The sequence below is a fragment of the Orcinus orca genome, chromosome 8, assembly GCF_937001465.1.
Source record: "Orcinus orca chromosome 8, mOrcOrc1.1, whole genome shotgun sequence".
Lineage (NCBI taxonomy): Eukaryota > Metazoa > Chordata > Mammalia > Artiodactyla > Delphinidae > Orcinus > Orcinus orca.
In genome coordinates this window covers 40564422-40582681 of record NC_064566.1, presented here as the reverse complement: position 1 = coordinate 40582681, position 18260 = coordinate 40564422, and the positions used below count along the sequence as shown (strand labels likewise).

At 39.5% G+C, this 18260-nt stretch overlaps 1 protein-coding gene across 1 annotated transcript in view; it reads left to right on the top strand.

Annotated features, from left to right (window-relative positions):
• The window catches only part of INSC (INSC spindle orientation adaptor protein), a 124221-nt gene extending 119828 nt beyond the window's left edge, over window positions 1-4393 (top strand). The window contains exon 13 of the mRNA XM_049713800.1: window positions 3771-4393. Within this exon, the coding sequence (XP_049569757.1) occupies window positions 3771-3899 (129 nt within the window). The 3' untranslated portion in view covers window positions 3900-4393. The remainder of the gene's footprint in view (window positions 1-3770) is intronic.
• Window positions 4394-18260: the final 13867 nt, after the last annotated feature.

The window sequence follows — 18260 nt, the reverse complement described above, 5'->3', positions numbered from 1 at the left end:
TGGTAAAGGGATTACATTTCACCTTGTGGACAGGTTGTTGGATGCTGAATAGAGCCCCTTCCTTCTGAATCCATCCTTCATGTGGCTGCTGGCCTCATTTTCCTCATGACAGTTTACAATCATGACCTTTCCATGAGCACCCCTTCCCTGGTTCCCTGTTACCTATGGCCTACTGTCCACATACTTAGCCCTTCACAGCCTGGCTCTGACCCACCTGGGGTCTGAAGGCCGTCCACTGCCTCCAGGCCCTGTCCAGCTCGGGTCAGAATGCCCTGAACCACCCTGACACTGTGCTTTGGCCCTTGTCCCAAGCAGATGTCCTCTCTATAGCTCTGCCAGCACCGCCTTCAAGGCTCATATCAAAATCCTCCTCCTTGAGGCTTCCTGGGAGTTCTCTGCGGCTTGGACCTGCCTGCTCGTATTTTATTTTCCCCAGCAGGAAGCATGTTGTGTTATCCTGTGTTTTAGGTGTCATAAGGGGAGGCTCTTGGAATTCAAACACAGGCCTGCCTGAGGCTGGATGTCTTGACTTTTTGCCCTGACCATCTTGTTTCCAGCCATGCTCTGTCCCCTTATGGCTTGTGGCCCTAGTCATGCTACCTTGGCTCATGGGAGGGGATCTGTATTTCTCCCCCTCTACCCTGGAACCTTCTCATGGCTGGGTCCCTTTTCCAGCTCTTGTATCTCCATGGGACCTTGGGTTTGGTGACTGTTTCTTGCCTGGCTGAGGGACTGATGGACTTGTCTGCTCAGCCCCCAGCCCCCAGTGTTGGTGGGTGTTCGTGCTTTGTCTCCCAGAAGGGGCTCCATACTTGAGTGCAGCCCCCTGGCTGGTGAGATGGGGGCTGCTTGGAGCCTGGCCTGGCGGATGGAGTTGGAGGCTACCTCTCCTGCCCCTCCCCAAGCCTTCTTCCCAGTTTTAAAGACTCTATTCAGGTGAAGGGAGGACATTTCAATTATCATCTCCCGCATCTGGAAAAGAGGCAGCATGGACTGTCTCTTGCAAACAGAATTGATTCTTCCTTAATGAAGCGGCTGTCAGTGGGGTACGGGGCTTAATTCTTGCGGGTTTTCAGACTGTCTGGGAATGAGATGCTGGGAAGGTTGTTAACCTTCTGAGGAAAGCGGAGGCCAAGTAAAAGGCTTCAGAAGGGTGAAGGACCATTTGAGCTCCTGGATGCTGAGGAGGGGGTGCTCTGAGACCATTTGGGCTCATGATGAACCCTACACACTTTCTGAGGACCCTGGCGAGAGGAGGGTATCTATTTGCCTTCGTGGTTTTTGGGGTCTGTTTCTAGTTCTCTCTCTTGTGTTTTGCTTTTGCTTTTCTCTCTGTCTAGAGGTTGCCTCCTCCCTCAGGGATGTTTCTCTCTCCTTCTTTCCCCTCTCCCATTCTTTTTAGCCCTTTAGTCCTCTCCCCCATCTCTACTACCTCTTCACCTCCTCCTATCTCTCTCCTATTATCCTCCCATCCCCAGGGTGTGCTGTCTTTTTCTCTGATACCATCTCTTTCTCTCTTGATCTCCCTGTTATGCTTGGTCTCTTCTCTTTTCCAAGTTCATCTCTCTCTCTCTCTTTTTCAAAAATTAATTAATTAATTAATTTTTGGCTGCGTTGGGTCTTTATTGCTGTGCATGGGCTTTCTCTAGTTGCAGCGAGCGGGGGCTACTTTTCGTTTTGGTGAATGGGCTTCTCAGTGCGGTGGCTTCTCTTGTTGCAGAGCATTGGATCTAGGCACATGGGCTTCAATAGTTGTGGCTCACAGACTCAGTAGTTGTGGCTTGTGGGCTCTAGAGCGCAGGCTCAGTAGTTGTGACGCACGGGCTTAGTTGCTCCGTGGCATGTGGGATCTTCCCAGACCAGGGCTCGAACCCGTGTCCCCTGCACTGGCAGACAGATTCTTAACCACTGCACCACCAGGGAAGCCCTCTCTCTTTTAATAGTCCCTTCTTGTTCTGTTTTTCTGATGCTGTCTCTTTTTTTCTGTCTATTATTTTCTTCTACATTTTCTCTTTTCATGGGTTTATTTTCTATCTATTTCTTTGTCTCTCTTTTTTTCTTCCCTCTCTTTTGCTTTATTTTTATGCTTGATGATGTAAAATACATCGATGGTTTTATATTCTCGTATCTGTGGAAGATCCCTGGTTCCATTTTTACTGTAACAACTCAAAGGCAGTAAGGTTATTTCTCCCAGTTGGAGCCCAGAGGAATCAGAAAGTGCAATGAAGTTCAGCCTTTTAGCCCTTGGGGAAATCATACCCCAGGAGAGGCAGGACACACTAGTTAGAGACAGTCGCCTGGAGTCTCCTTCCTGCCACCATCGTCTAAGACCCTGCTCATGTGAACAGAGATGCATATCCCTTCTCCTTGAACCAGCTTGGACATGGCAGTGTCTGTTAGTCCAACAGACAACTTAAGCCATCCTCTCTTTTCACCAACTTGGCGATCTCTCAGCAATAGATTACTTCTCATGTCTAGGTAATGAGCTATATGTTTGCCTTGTACTCATTATAACCTAGTGTCCTGGGCTTACAGCATCCTGTCTCTGTGTGTGTAGGTATGAAGGCCCTGGAGTTGGGCTGCTGTGTGATCTTGGGAAGGCCACTTTTGCTCTCTGAGTCTGTCTCCTTATTTCTAAATTGGATATCATGATACTTACCTTGTTGTATCCTGTGGGGATTAAATGAGATACTATGTAGACACTCAGTAAGAGTGGGCATTCCTCCTTCTTTGCTTCTTCTGCCACTCAAGATAGTCCCCTCTCTCTTTGTTTCCCAAGGGAAGGGCATCCTTAAGCTCCCACCTTGTTCCTTGCTCTGTTCAGGCTTGAGAAAGATGGAAGGAATTAATATTCATTGGGCACTTAGTATGCATGGCTTCAGCTAACTGGCAAAGAGGTCTAGGTAGGTACACAGCTCACGTTTATAGTTTCAGGTTACTCTAGCAGTAGAACTCAACATTTGTTTGGTTTTTTTTTCAGCATACCTTTGTAGATACAGAGAAAAATAAAACAGTCTCTATCCTTAAGGAGCTTAGAGTCTGGTGTGGGAATAAACACCTAAAAAACAGTTGGGGAGGGGTTTCACATCATGGGAAAGATCTGAGCAAGGGCACATGGATGTAAAACAAGATGGCATACTCAGGGAAGAGTGCAACACTCAGTGTATGGGGACCTGGGCAGTAGTTTCATTCTGCCTGCACTTCTCTTTCCTGTTCATCCCCATCTTGGTGGCAGAAATTCCATTTCCTTTAACTTTATGACCCTCCTTCTTCTCTCCCTCTCCCCTCCTTCCCATCCCAAAATGCTTTGCTCAGAACCTTGCTGAATTTATGGATAAATGAATAGCCCTTGCTGTTCTAAGGTTTCTATAAAGACCTGGAAGTGAGAATATAATTCCGCTGATGCCTCTGGTAGTTCCAGTCTCTAAGATAAATCTTCAACTTAAATATGTCACTAAATTGACCAAATCCTTAAAATGACAGATCTTCAAAACAATCAGTTTCCTAAGATGACTGAAAAACCAAGATGGCAAGACTAATTAAGATCATGAAAACTTTCAGATGACATCCCCTTTAGTGATCAAGGTACCACTGAAATCAGGTGACTACGTAATAAGGTTGCTGTGGTGACCAAGTGACAAAAAGGACCATATCACTAAGGTGTCAAGGTGATGATCAGCTCAAATTGGGCTGGTAAATGAGCCACTTACTGAAATGCAGCTCTCAGGGAAGTTGAAGGCGCAGTCTGATCTCTTCTGTTTTCTCCTCAGGCTGCTCTGCGTAGATTGGCCGGGGTCTGTCCTGAAGGCCTCCAGGACTCTGACTTCCAGCAGCTGGTCCAGCCCCGGCTTGTGGACTCTTTCTTACTCTGCAGCAACATGGAGGAGAGTTTTGTGTAGCAAGTATGGGAGACAAAAGGCATTCGGCCTCATTCTCAAACCCCCTCTGAGTACATACCTGTTAATGCACCTGACCACACACCAGGCCCCTCACCTCCTTATTTATACTTAATTTATTTTTTATGTGAAATTAACAGAGGGCTAAACATTATAGCAACATCATCAGGCAGTTTGTGGTCCTTGGGAGTCTTTTTTGTTTTTATTTTTTGACTTCTGTGACTTTTCAGTTGCAGATGTTGAAATGCATAATGGCTAATATGACAGATTGTCATGGGTGATTTCACTTTCTTTTGCTTTCTCTACTCTCATATATAACCTTGCTTCATTTTTTTTAAAACAAAATCTGGTAACAAGAGTATTTTAGCTGTCCAGCAGTTTTTCTTTTTTTTAAAGTTGGAATTGCTCTTTCTAAAATATTTTAAATGCATTTCATAGTTGGAAAGAATATACTGGAAGTTCTAGTTTTATTCTTTAATAAATGAAATCACATGAAACGTGTCTTGAATTTTCTGATTAAATTATGTCTTAGGCTAACTTCTTGCTTCCCAAGTTTTCATGCCACAAAAACTTTCTCAACTATTAAAACTGCATAGAAAGTATATTGTTTTCATAGCTGCATAAATGGGTTAATTTCTGAGTGATTTAGTGAGAAATCAAAAGGTTTCCAAAGTCCCAGGAACTCAGTTTCCCTTAGCTTGCTCTTCTTTAACCTCATGGTAAACAGTATCATCAGATGAGGTTTTACTGAAAAATACCTCTTCAAAAGCATACTTGAAAGTAGTGGTGTGCTGGAGTTGGCTTATACCAGTTCACAAGGGACAGTTGTAAGGAATTCCTCCCAGCTCCACGTTCAGTAAGCTCATTTGGTACCTTGTAACTGGAAATACTGAGAGTATTTATACCACATAAATTGGAAGATGCTACAAATCAGAAGCTTTGTGTTGTTTTTTTTTCCACAGAGCTGGTTTACCAATATCATTGTTTGAAAGTATCACAAAAATCTATGAATATTTCTGAAAGATTTATTACTATTGTGATATGATTTTATGCAATTCAAGAAAGTTTTGAAATCCATTACATAAGAGGTTAAAAGAATTACATGATCATATCAATATATGCAGAAAAAGCACTTGATAAAATACAATATCCTTTCATGATTTAAAAAAAAACTTTCAATAAACTAGGAATAAAGGGAAATTCCCTCAACTTGATCAAGATTATCTACAAAAAACCTACAGCTAACATCATCTATGAAGCTAAGAAACTCAAAGATTTCACAAAAGATCAGGTACAAGGCAAGGATATTGTCTCTCATCACTCCTTTTCAACATCATACTGGACATTCTAGCTAATGCAATAAGATAAGGAAAAAAAACAAGTAGGTATGGTGATGGGTTAGCATACTTGAAAGACAAGATAACCACAAATCAAAACCATATAATAGACTCACAAGAAAACAAAAAGAAGAAAACACAAGCATAATACAAAAGAAAACCATCAACCACAAAAGAAAAACCAAAAAGAAAAATAAAAGGAACAAAGAAGAAATACAAAATCAACAGAGATCCTAAGTGATATAATAGAACAGTAAGACTTAACTGATATGTTCAGGACATAGTATCCAGAAAACCAGAATACACATTCCTTTCAAGTGCACATGGAACATGCTCTAGGACCACAAACTAGGGCACAGAACAGACCTCAACAAATTTAAGAGTATAGAAATTATTTCAAGCATCTTTTCTGACCACCAAGGCATGAACCTAGAAATCAACCACAGGAAAAGAAACAAGGAAAAAGGATTACATGGAGACTAAACCACATACTACTAAAAAACCAATGGGTCAATGATGAAATCAAAGAGGAAATTTAAAAATACCTTGAGACAAATGACAATTAAAACACAACCATACAAAATCTATGGGATTCAGCAAAAGCAGCTCTTAAGGGGAGTTCATAGTGATACAGGCCTTCCTCAAAAATCAAGGAAAAAATCTCAAACAACCTAGCCTACCACCTAAAAGAAGTATAAAAGAAGAACAAACAAAACTTAAAGTCAGCAGAAGGGAAGAAACAATAAAGATCAGAGAGGAAATAAATAAAGATTAAAAATAGAAAAAAATCAATAAAACCAAGAGCTGGTTCTTTGAAAAGGCAAAGAAAATGGACAAACCTCTGGCCAGTCTCACTAAGAAGAAAAGAGAGGAAACCCAAATAAAATAAGAAATGAAAAAGGAGAAATACCAACTGATACCACAGAGATACAAAAAAAACATAAGAGAATACTATGAACAATTATATGCCAAAAAATTTGACAACCTAGAAGAAATGGACATTCTAGAAGCATACAGTCCACTGAAATTGAATCAAGAAGAAATAGATAATTTAAACAGACCAATCAGTAGAAGTGAAATAGAAATTGTAATTAACAACAAAAAAAAAATCCCTGCAAACAGGACCAGATGGTTTCACTGGGGAATTCTACCAGATATACAAAGAAGAACTTACACCAATCCTTCTCAGACTCTTCCAAAAGATTGAAGAGGAGGGAACACTACTAAAGACATTCTATGAAGCCATCACTCTGATACCAAAACCAGATAAAGACACTATCAAAAAAGAAAATTACAGGACAATATCTTTGATGAATATAGATGCAAAGTTTCTCAACAAACTATCAGCAAACTGAATCCAACAACACATAAAAAAAGATCATACACCATGATGAAGTTAGATTCATCCCAGGGTCACAAGGATGGTTGAACATATGCAAATCAATCCAACACCACATCAACAAAAGCAAAGACAAAAAACACGTGATTGGGCTTCCCTGGTGGCGCAGTGGTTGAGAATCTGCTTGCCAACGTATGGGACACAGGTTCGAGCCCTGGTCTGGGAAGATCCCACATGCCACGGAACAACTAGGCCCGTGAGCCACAACTACTGAGCCTGCGCGTCTGGAGCCTGTGCTCCACAACGAGAGGCTGCAAGAGTGAGTGGCCTGTACACCGCGATGGAGAGTGGGCCCCGCTCTCCACAACTAGAGAAAGCCCTCGCACAGAAACAAAGACCCAACACAGCCAAAAATAAATAAATAAATTTATTTTAAAAAAAATTTAAAAAAACCATGATCATCTCAATAGCTGCAGAAGAAAGCATTTGATAAAATTCAACGTCCTTTCATGATAAAAACTCTTACCAAAGTGGGTATAGAGGGAGCATATCTCAACATAATAAAGGCTATTTATGACAAACCTACAGTCAACATAACACTCAACAGTGAAAAGCTGAAAACCTTCCCAATAAAATCAGGAACAAGACAAGGATGCTCACTCTCACCACTTCTGTTTAACATAGTATTGGAAGTCCTAGTCACAGAATCAGACAAGAAAAAGAAATAAAAGGTATCTAAATTGGAAAGGAAGAGGTAAAATTGTCATTATATGCAGATGACATGATACTATATATAGCAAACCCTAAAGATGCCACCTAAAACCTATTAGAATTGATAAATGAATTCAGCAAGGTAGCAGGACACAAGATTGACATACAGAAAATATTTGCATTTCTTTACACTAACAATAAAATATCAAAAAGGGAAAGTAAAAAAAACAATCCCTTTTAAAATCATATCAAAAAATAAAATAGGGCTTCCCTGGTGGCGCAGTGGTTGAGAGTCCGCCTGCCGATGCAGGGGACACGGGTTCATGCACCAGTCTGGGAAGATCCCACATGCTGCGAAGCGGCTGGGCCCACGAGCCATGGCCACTGAGCCTGCGCGTCTGGAGCCTGTGCTCCGCAACGGGAGAAGCCACAGCAGTGAGAGGCCCGCGTACTGCAAAACATAATAATAATAAAATAAAATAAAATACTTAGGAATAAACCTGACCAAGGAGGAGAAAAACTTATATGCTGAGAACTATAAAACACTGATAAAAGAAACTGAGGATAATTCAAAGAAATGGAAAGATATCCCATGCTCTTGGATTGGAAAAATTAATATTGTTAAAATGGCCATACTACCTAAAGCAATCTACAGATTTAATGTGATCCCTATCAAATTACCCATGACATTTTTCACAGAACTAGAACAAAAAATCCTAAAATTTATATGGAACCATAAATGACCCAGAATTGCCAAAGCAATCCTAAAGAAAAAGAATAAAGCTGGAGTCATAACCCTCCCAGACTTCAGACAATACTACAAAGACATGGTAATCAAAAGAGTGTTATACTGGCACGAAAACAGGCATACAGGTCAATGGAGCAGAAAAGAGAGCCCAGAAAGAAACCCACACACCTGCAATCAGTTAATCTTTGACAAAGGTGGCAAGAATATACAATGGAGGAAAGAGTCACTTCAGCAAGTAGTGCTGGGCAAGTTGGACTGCTGCATGAAAATCAATGAAGTTAGAATACACCCTCAGACCATACACAAAAATAAACTCAAAATGGCTTAAATACAATATAAGACATGACACCACAAAACTCCTAGAAGGGGACATAGGCAAAATATTCTCTGAAATAAATTGTACCAATGCTTTCTTTTTCTATTATTTTATTTTTTTTGAATTTTATTCTTTTATACAGCAGGTTCTTATTAGTTATCTATTTTATACATATTAGTGTATATATGTCAATCCAAACTTCCCAATTCATCCCCCCGCCCCGCGCTTTCCCCCCTTGGTGTCCATACGTTTGTTCTCTACATCTGTCTCTATTTCTGCCTTGCAAACTGGTTCATCTATACCATTTTTCTAGATTCCACATATATGTATTAATATATGATATTTGATTTTCTCTTTCTGACTTACTTCACTCTGCATGACAGTCTCTAGATCCATCCACGTCTCTACAAATGACCCAATTTCGTTTATTCCATTGTATATATGTACCACAGCTTCTTTATCCATTCATCTGTTCATGGGCATTTAGGTTGCTTCCATGACCTGGCTATCGTGAATAGTGCTGCAATGAACACTGGGGTGCATAGGTCTTTTTGAATCACGGTTTTCTCTGGGTATACGCCCAGTAGTGATATTGCTGGGTCATATGATAGTTCTATTGTTAGTTTTTTAAGGAACCTCCATACAGTTCTCCATAGTGGTTGTATCAATTTACATTCCCACCAACAGTGCAAGAGGGTTCCCTTTTCTGCACACCCTCTCTGGCATTTGCTGTTTGTAGATTTTCTGATTATGCCCATTCTAACCAGTGTGAGGTGATACCTCATTGTAGTTTTGATTTGCATTTCTCTAATAATGAGTGATGTTGAGCAGCTTTTCATGTGCCTCTTGGCCATCTGTACATCTTCTTTGGAGAAATGTCTATTTAGGTCTTCTACCCATTTTTTGATTGATTTCTTTGTTTTTTAATATTGAGCTGCATGAGCTGTTTATATATTTTGGTGATTAATCCTTTGTCCATTGATTCATTTGCAAATATTTTCTCCCATTCTGAGGGTAGTCTTTTCATCTTGTTTATAGTTTCCTTTGCTGTGCAAAAGCTCTTAAGTTTCATTAGGTCCCATTTGTTTATTTTTGTTTTTATTTCCATTGCTCTATGAGGTAGGTCAAAAAAGATCTTGCTGTGATTTATGTCAAAGAGTGTTCTTCCTATATTTTCCTCTAAGAGTCTTCCATTTAGGTCTCTAATCCATTTTGAGTTTATTTTTCTGTATGGTGTTAGGGGGTGTTCTAATTTCATTCTTTTACATGTGGCTGTCCAGTTTTCCCAGCACCACTTATTGAAGAGACTGTCTTTTCTCCATTGTATATCCTTGCCTCCTTTGTCATCGATTAGTTGACCATAGGTGCATAGGTTTATCTCTGGGCTTTCTATCCTGTTCCATTGATCTATATTTCTGTTTTTCTGCCAGTACCATATTGTCTTGATCACTGTAGCTTTGTAGTATAGTCTGAAGGCAGGGAGTCTGATTCCTCAAGCTCCGTTTTTTCCCCTCAAGACTGCTTTGGCTATTCGGGGTCTTTTGTGTCTCTATACAAATTTTAAAACTTTTTGTTCTAGTTACATAAAAAATGCCACTGGTAATTTTGTAGGGATTGCATTGAATCCGTAGATTGCTTTGGGTAGTATAGTCATTTTCACAATATTGATTCTTCCAGTCCAAGAACATGGTATATCTCTCCATCTATTGGTATCATCTTTGATTTCTTTCATCAGTGTCTTATAGTTTTCTGCATACAGGTCTTTTGTCTCCCTAGGTAGGTTTCTTCCTAGGTATTTTATTCTTTTCATTGCAATGGTAAATGGGAGTGTTTCCTTAATTTCACTTTCAGATTTTTCATCATTAGTGTATAGGAATGCAAGAGATTTCTGAGCATTAATTTTGTATCCTGCAACTTAACCAAATTCATTGATTAGCTCTAGTAGTTTTCTGGTGGCATTTTTAGGATTCTCTATGTATAGTATCATTTCATCTAGCAAACAGTGACAGTTTTACTTCTTTTCCAATTTGTATTCCTTTTATTTCTTTTTCTTCTCTGATTGCTGAGGCTAGGACTTCCAAAACTATGTTGAATAATAGTGGTGAGAGTGGACCTCCTTGTCTTGTTCCTGATCTTAGAGGAAATGCTTTCAGTTTTTCACCATTGAGAATGATGTTGGCTGTGGTTTTGTCATATATGCCCTTTATTATGTTGAGGTAGGTCCCTTCTATGCCCACTTTCTGAAAAGTTATCATAAATGGGTGTTGAATTTTGTCAAAAGTTTTTTCTGCATCTATTGAGATGATCATATGGTTTTTCGTCTTCAATTTGTTAATATAGTGTATCACACTGATTGACTTGCATATAGTGAAGAATCCTTGCATCCCTGGGATAAATCCCACTTGATCATGGTGTATGATCCTTTTAATGTGTTGTTAGATTCTGTTTGCTAGTATTTTGCTGAGGATTTTTGCATCTATATTCATCAGTGATATTGGTCTGTAATTTTCTTTTTTTGTAGTATCTTTGGTTTTGGTATCAGGGTGATGGTGGCCTCGTAGAATGAGTTTGGGCGTGTTCCTTCCTCTGCAATTTTTTGGAAGAGTTTGAGAAGGATGGGTGTTAGCTCTTCTGTCAATATTTGTTAGAATTCACCCGTGAAGCCATCTGGTCCTGGACTTTTGTTTGTTGGAAGATTTTTAATCACAGTTTCAATTTCATTACTTGTAATTTGTCTGTTCATGTTTTCTATTTCTTCCTGGTTCAGTCTTGGAAGGTTATAACTTTCTAAGAATTTGTCCATTTCTTCCAGGTTGTCCATTTTATTGGCATAGAGTTGCTTGTAGTAATCTCTTATGATGCTTTGTACTTCTGTGGTGTCCATTCTTAGCTCTTTTTCATTTCTAATTTTATTGATTTGTGTCCTCTCCCTCTTTTTCTTGATGAGCCCAGCTAAAGTTTTATCAATTTTGTTTATCTTCCCAATGAATCAGTTTTTAGTTTTATTGATATTTGCTATTGTTTTCATTATGTCTATTTCATTTATTTCTGCTCTGACCTTGATGATTTCTTTCCTTCTGCTAACTTTGGGTTTTGTTTGTTCTTCTTTCTCTAGTTCCTTTAAGTGTAATGTTAGATTATTTATTTGAGGTTTTTCTTGTTTCTTGTGGTAGGATTGTATTGCTATAAACTTCCCCCTTAGAACTGCTTTTGCTGCATCCCATAGGTTTTGGATCATCATGTTTCATTGTCATTTATCTCTAGGTATTTTTTGATTTCCTCTTTGATTTCTTCAGTGATATCTTGGTTACTTAGCAATGTATTGTTTAGCCTCCATGTGTTTGTGTTTTTTACCTTTTTTTCCCTGGAACTGAATTCTAATCTCATAGTGTTGTGGTTGGAAAAGATGCTTGACATGATTTCAATTTTCTTAAATTTACCAAGGGTTGATTTGTGACCCAAGATGTGATCTATCCTGGAAAGTGTTCCCTGTGCACTTGAAGAAAGTGTAATGTGCTGTTTTTGGATGGAATGTCCTATAAATATCAATTAAGTGTATCTGGTGTATTGTGTCATTTAAAGCTGTGTTTCCTTATTAATTTTCTGTCTGATAATCTGTCCATTGGTGTAAGTGAGGTGTTAAAATCCCCCACTATTATTGTGTTCCTGTCAATTTCCTCTTTTATAGCTGTTAGCATTTGCTTTATGCATTGAGGTGATCCTATGTTGGGTGCATATATATTTATAATTGTTATATCTTCTTCTTGGATTGATCCCTTGATCATTATGTAGTGTCCTTCCTTGTCTCTTGTAACATTCTTTATTTTAAAGTCTATTTTATCTGATATGAGTATTGCTACTCCAGCTTTCTTTTGATTCCCATTTGCATTGAATATCTTTTTCCATCCCCTCACTTTCAGTCTGTGTGTGTCCCTAGGTCTGAAGTGGGTCTCTTGTAGACATCATATATATGGGTCTTATTTTTGTATCCATCCAGTGAGTCTGTGTCTTTTGGTTGGAGCACTTAATCCATTCACATTAAAGGTGATTATCGATATGTTATGTTCCTATTACCATTTTCTTAATTGTTTTGTTTTTGTTTTTGTAGGTCCTTTTCTTCTCTTGTTTTTCCCACTTAGAGAAGTTCCTTTAGCACTTGCTGTAGAGCTGGTTTGGTGGTGCTGAATTCTCTTACCTTTTGCTTGTCTGTAAAGCTTTTGATTTCTCCATTGAATCTGAATGAGATCCTTGCCAGGTAGCATAATCTTGGCTGTAGTTTCTTCCCTTTCATCACTTTAACTATACGGTGCCACTCCCTCTGGCTTGTAGTTTCTGCTGAGAAATCAGCTGTTAACCTTATGGGAGTTCCCTTGTATGTTATTTGTCATTTTTCCCTTGCTGCTTTTAATAATTTTTTTTGTCTTTAATTTTTGTCAGTTCGATTACTGTGTGTCTTAGCATGTTTCTCCTTGGGTTTTTCCTGCCTGGGACTCTCTGTGCTTCCTGGACTTTGGTGGCTATTTCATTTCCTGTGTTAGGGAAATTTTCGACTATAATCTCTTCAAATATTTTCTCAGGTCCTTTTCTCTCTCTTCTCCTTCTGGGACCCCTACAATGTGAATGTTGGTAGTTTAATGTTGTCCCAGAGGTCTCTTAGGCTGTCTTCATTTCTTTTAATTCTTTTTTCTTTATTCTGTCCTGCAGCAGTGATTTCTACCATTCTGTCTTCCAGGTCACTTATCCATTCTTCTGCCTCAGTTATTCTGCTATTGATTCCTTCTAGTGTAGTTTTCATTTCAGTTATTGTATTGTTCATCTCTGTTTGTTCTTTAATTCTGCTAATCTTTGTTAAACATTTCTTGCATCTTCTCGATCTTTGCTTCCATTCTTTTTCCAATGTCCTGGATCATCTCTACTATCATTAGCCTGAATGCTTTTTCTGGAAGGTTGCCTATCTCCACTTCATTTAATTCTTTTCCTGGCGTTTTATCTTGTTCCTTTATGTGGTACATAACCCTCTGCCTTTTCATTTTGTCTATCTGTGAATGTGCTTTTCATTCTACAGGCTGCAGAACTGTAATTCTTCTTGCTTCTGCTGTCTGCCCTCTGATGGATAAGGCTATCTAAGAGGCTTGTTGCAAGCTTCCTTATGGGAGGGACTGGTGGTGGGTAGAGCTGGGTGTTTCTCTGGTGGGCAGAACTCAGTAAAACTTTAATACACTTGTCTGCTGATGGGTGGGGCTGAGTTCCCTCCCTGTTTGTTGTTTGGCCTGAGGCAATCCAGCACTGGTGGCTACAGGCTCTTTGGTGGGGCTAATGGCGGACTCTGGGAGGGCTCATGCCAATGAGTACTTCCCAGAACTTCTTCAGCCACTGTCCTTGTCCCCAAGGTGAGCCACAGCCACCACCCCCCACCCCACGCCGCCTCTGCAGTAGACCCTCTAACACTAGCAGGTAGCTCTGGTTCAGTCTCCTATGGGGTCACTGCTCCTTCCCCTGGGTCCTGATGTGCACATTACTTTGTATGTGCCCTCCAAGAGTGGAGTCTCTGTTTCCCCCAGTCCTGTCAAAGTCCTGCAATCAAATCCCACTGGCCTTCAAAGTCTGATTCTCTGGGAACTCCTCCTCCCATTGCCAGACCCCCAGGTTGGGAAACCTGGCATGGGGTTCAGAGCCTTCACTCCGGTCTGTGGACTTCTGTGGTATAATTGTTCTCCAGTTTGTGAGTCACCCACCCAGTGATTATGGGATTTGATTTTATTGTGATTTTGCCCCCTGACCATCTCATTGTGACTTCTCCTTTATCTTTGGATGTGGGGTATCTTTTTTGGTGAGTTCCAGTGTCTTCCTGTCGATGATTGTTCAGCAGTTAGTTGTGATTCTGGTGCTCTCGCAAGAGGGAGTGAACACACGTCCTTCTACTCTGCAATCTTGAACCAATTTTGATTTGTACCAATGCTCTCTTAGGTCAGTCTCCCAAGGCAATAGAAATAAAAGAAAAATAAACAACTGGGATCTAATCAAACTTACAAGCTTTTGCACAGCAAAGGAAACCATAAACAAAATGAAAAGACAACCCACAGACTAGAAGAAAGTATTTGCAAATGATGTGACCAACAAGGGCTTAATTTCCAAAATACTCAAACAACTCATACAACTCAATAACCAAAAACCAAACAACCTAATCAAAAAATGGGCAGAAGACATAAATAGACATTTATCCAAAGAATGCATACAGATGGCTAATAGGCACATAAAAATGCTCAACATTGCTAATTATTAGAGAAATGCAAATCAAAACTATAATGAGTTATCACCTCACACCAGTCAGAATGGCCATCAACAAAAAGTCTACAAATAAGAAATGCTGGAGAGGGTGTGGAGAAAAGGGAACCCTGTTACGCTGTTGGTGGGAATTTAAATTGGTGCAGTGACTTTGGAGAGCAGTATGGAGTTTCCCTAAAAAGTTAAAAATAGAGTTATCTTATGATCCAGCAATCCCACTCCTGGACATATATCTGGACAAAACTATAATTTGAAAAGATACATGTACCCATATGTTCATAGCAGCACTATTCACAATAGGCAAGACATGGAAGCAACCTAAATGTCCAACAACAAATGAATGGATAAGGAAGATGTGGTATATATACACAAAGGAATATTACTCAGCCATAAAAAAGATGGAAATATTGCCATCTGCAGCAGCATGGATGGACCTAGGAATTTTCATACTATGTGAAGTAAGTCAGACAGAGAGAGACAAATATCATGTGATATTGCTTGTATGTGGAATCAAAAAAATGATACAAATGAACTCATTCACAAAACAGAAAGAGACTCACAGACATAGAAAACAAATTTATGGTTACCAAAGGGGAAAGGGGGGGAGGGATAAATTAGGAGGTTGGGACTAACATATACAGAGTACTGTGTATAAAATAGGATCTACTATATAGCACAGGGAACTATACTCAATATCTTGTAATAACCTATAAGGGAAAATAATATGAAAAAGAATATATATGTATATCTATAACTGAATCACTTTGCTGTACACCTGAAACTAATACAACATTGTAAATCAACTATACTTCAATAAAAAATAAATAAATAAAAATAAAAGATTCCCATATATACTCTCCATTACATATGGGGAAACTGAGACTTGATGGGGTTAAGTGTGTTGCTAAATTCAAATAGTTATTACTAATGTGGGGATTGAAACCACATTTCTCTGACTTCAGAGGCTAATTAGAAGATAGCAGGACGTTAGCACCAGATACTTACAAGAAGGTAAACATGGCCCTGGATCTATGTAGAACAATCATCCTCTACCAAACATTATGAAGGTCTGCTCTGGGCCATGAAAGAAAAATAAAAAGGAATAAATGTTGGTATTACCTGTGAATTTAGACTGGAGGGTGGTGGGTTAGTTGTCAGTAAACCACTCTCCTTAGAAAGCCTGTAAAGCACACTGGTTAAAACAAATATGAGCTCTGTAGCCCACCTCAGTTTGAATCCTGGCCCTGCTCCTTACTATCTGTGAGACCTTGGGCAAGATACATAACCTCTCTGTGCTTCTGTGTTCTCTGTAAGACAGGGTAATGATAGTGCTTTAATCATGGAGTTGTGAGAATTAAATGTGTTCATACATGGAAAAGGCTTAGACTAGTGCCTAATGACAAGTGCACAGTAAATGTGGCTACAGTTAAAGTTAACCAAATCCCACATTTGCATCTATGCAGGTTCCCTGACCCTTCTTACAGTGCCTCAAATATTAGACCCATAGCTTGTTAGAAACAGAGACTTTATCCCGAAAAGGATGTAGGGATTATCTAGTCCCATCTCTACATCCCATACTTAGGAGTAGAGAGGCTTGTCTAAAATTACACAGCAAATTAATGGAAGAGCTGGGACTTGGGTCCCAGAAAATTACAACTACTATCACCACAGCTGCCATTTTTTGAGCACCTGCTCTGTGCCAGGCACTGTAACGTCCACGACTTTACTAAATTTTTAAAATGACTGTGCTAAGTAGTTATTATTAGTGCCTTACAAATAAGTAAACTGAGATTCAGAGAGACTCTATGTTGTGCCTAACATCACATAACTGGTAGACAGGATTTGAGCAAAGGCTGTCTGACACTAAACCCATCATCATTCTACTTTGGTGCACAAATGTTTTACACATAAACCCAAACACCATGGTTGATCTTAAAAACAGAAGTATAGCACTTTGTCAAATTCTGAGCTTTCTCTTTATTTGAAAAAAATATAGTTTGCAATTTAAAAAAAATTTATTGAAGTATAGTTGATTTACAATGTTGTGTTTAATTTCTGCTGTACAGCAAAGTGACTCAGTTATACATATATATAATTTTTCATATTCTTTTCCATTATGGTTTATCACATGATATTGAATATAGTTCTTTGTGCTTTACAGTAGTACCTTACTGTTAGTTTGCATTTTTATTTAAATAATTTTTAAGCACTGATAAACTTTAGTTATTCATTTGTTAAAATTACAGTAATAGATATGAAGATTATTTCAGAGACAGTGAATGGGAATGAGACAATGAAATGTAACTTAAATAACCAAAGTAGAAATCCTGTGCAGTTTCTGATCAATACCAGGAAAATCTCTAAAATAGCTTCTCCTTAGCCTAGTTTCAGAGTAAAGCATCAAAGACAAATCAAAGTAGATGCTGTATGTTATCAGTTCCAATTTTAAAGCCATGCCAGCTTTGGGGAACAATTGTTTTAAAATTCCTTTTTCGTTAGAGATCTCTGATGGTCCCTTTGTAGAGATTCTATTTATGTCCACAATCTTCTGTCTCCTTCCCTGTGATTTTTATCTGTGATTCTTTATACAGTTTGGGGCTATCCATGACTGATAAAAGCAAAAATTAGGGAATATTTATATGTGTGTGTTTGTGAGTCTCAGACTTGAGGCCCTCCAAGGAAACCGTGTAGTCCAAATAGAAACCCGTAACGGGCTATTTGCATAATTTTCACATTTTGGCAACACATAAAAATGAGATCGGGCTTCCCTGATGGCGCAGTGGTTGAGAGTCCGCCTGCCGATGCGGGGGACACGGGTTCGTGCTCCGGTCCGGGAGGATCCCACATGCCGCGGAGCGGCTGGGCCCGTGAGCCATGGCCGCTGGGCCTGCGCATCCGGAGCCTGTGCTCCGCAACGGGAGAGGCCACAGCGGTGAGAGGCCCGCGTACCGCAAAAAAAAAAAAAAAAAAAGAGATCCTTATCATTTTACTTACATCATTTACATGGCATTTTCTTTAAAGTCCGTGGTCTTTCTCCTCCACCCTGAGACTAAATTGGTCTCACTTCAGGCATATCAACCTTTCATACCGAGACATTTCTCACTTTGGTGCAGGCCATGGTGACCATGGATGACAGCCAGGATATGGGGGTGACACTGCATGTGAGTGAGGCTCCTTGGATTTCTGCCCTCAGGGAAGGCCAGGAAAGAGAAAGAGAAGCTTTCAGCTTTGTTTTTCAGGCCACTTCTGCCACTGCTCCAGCTTTGCTATGCTTTCACTTCGACACATGCATACCTTGAAGTGCAAGTTGGGGAGAGGGGCATGCTAATTTTTGAGGTCTTTGAAAAATTTATTCTTCACATCTCAAACATGTTAAAATTTAATAATAAGCTTACCTATACTTCTACAGTGCCTCTCAAGTTAAAAGTTCATTTGGGAAGTTCTGTTTAGATGGTTTGTCTTGAGAAATGCACCATATGACCATCTGAGGAAACTCACTGCCTCACACCAAGTTGGCACTTTCCCTGTGGAAGTCCGTGCACACAATCCAAATTTTGAACAAGACATTTCAAAGGCCCGTGTAGCGGACAAGGAAAGTGGAGGTCTTTCCTTAAAATTCACATCCAAT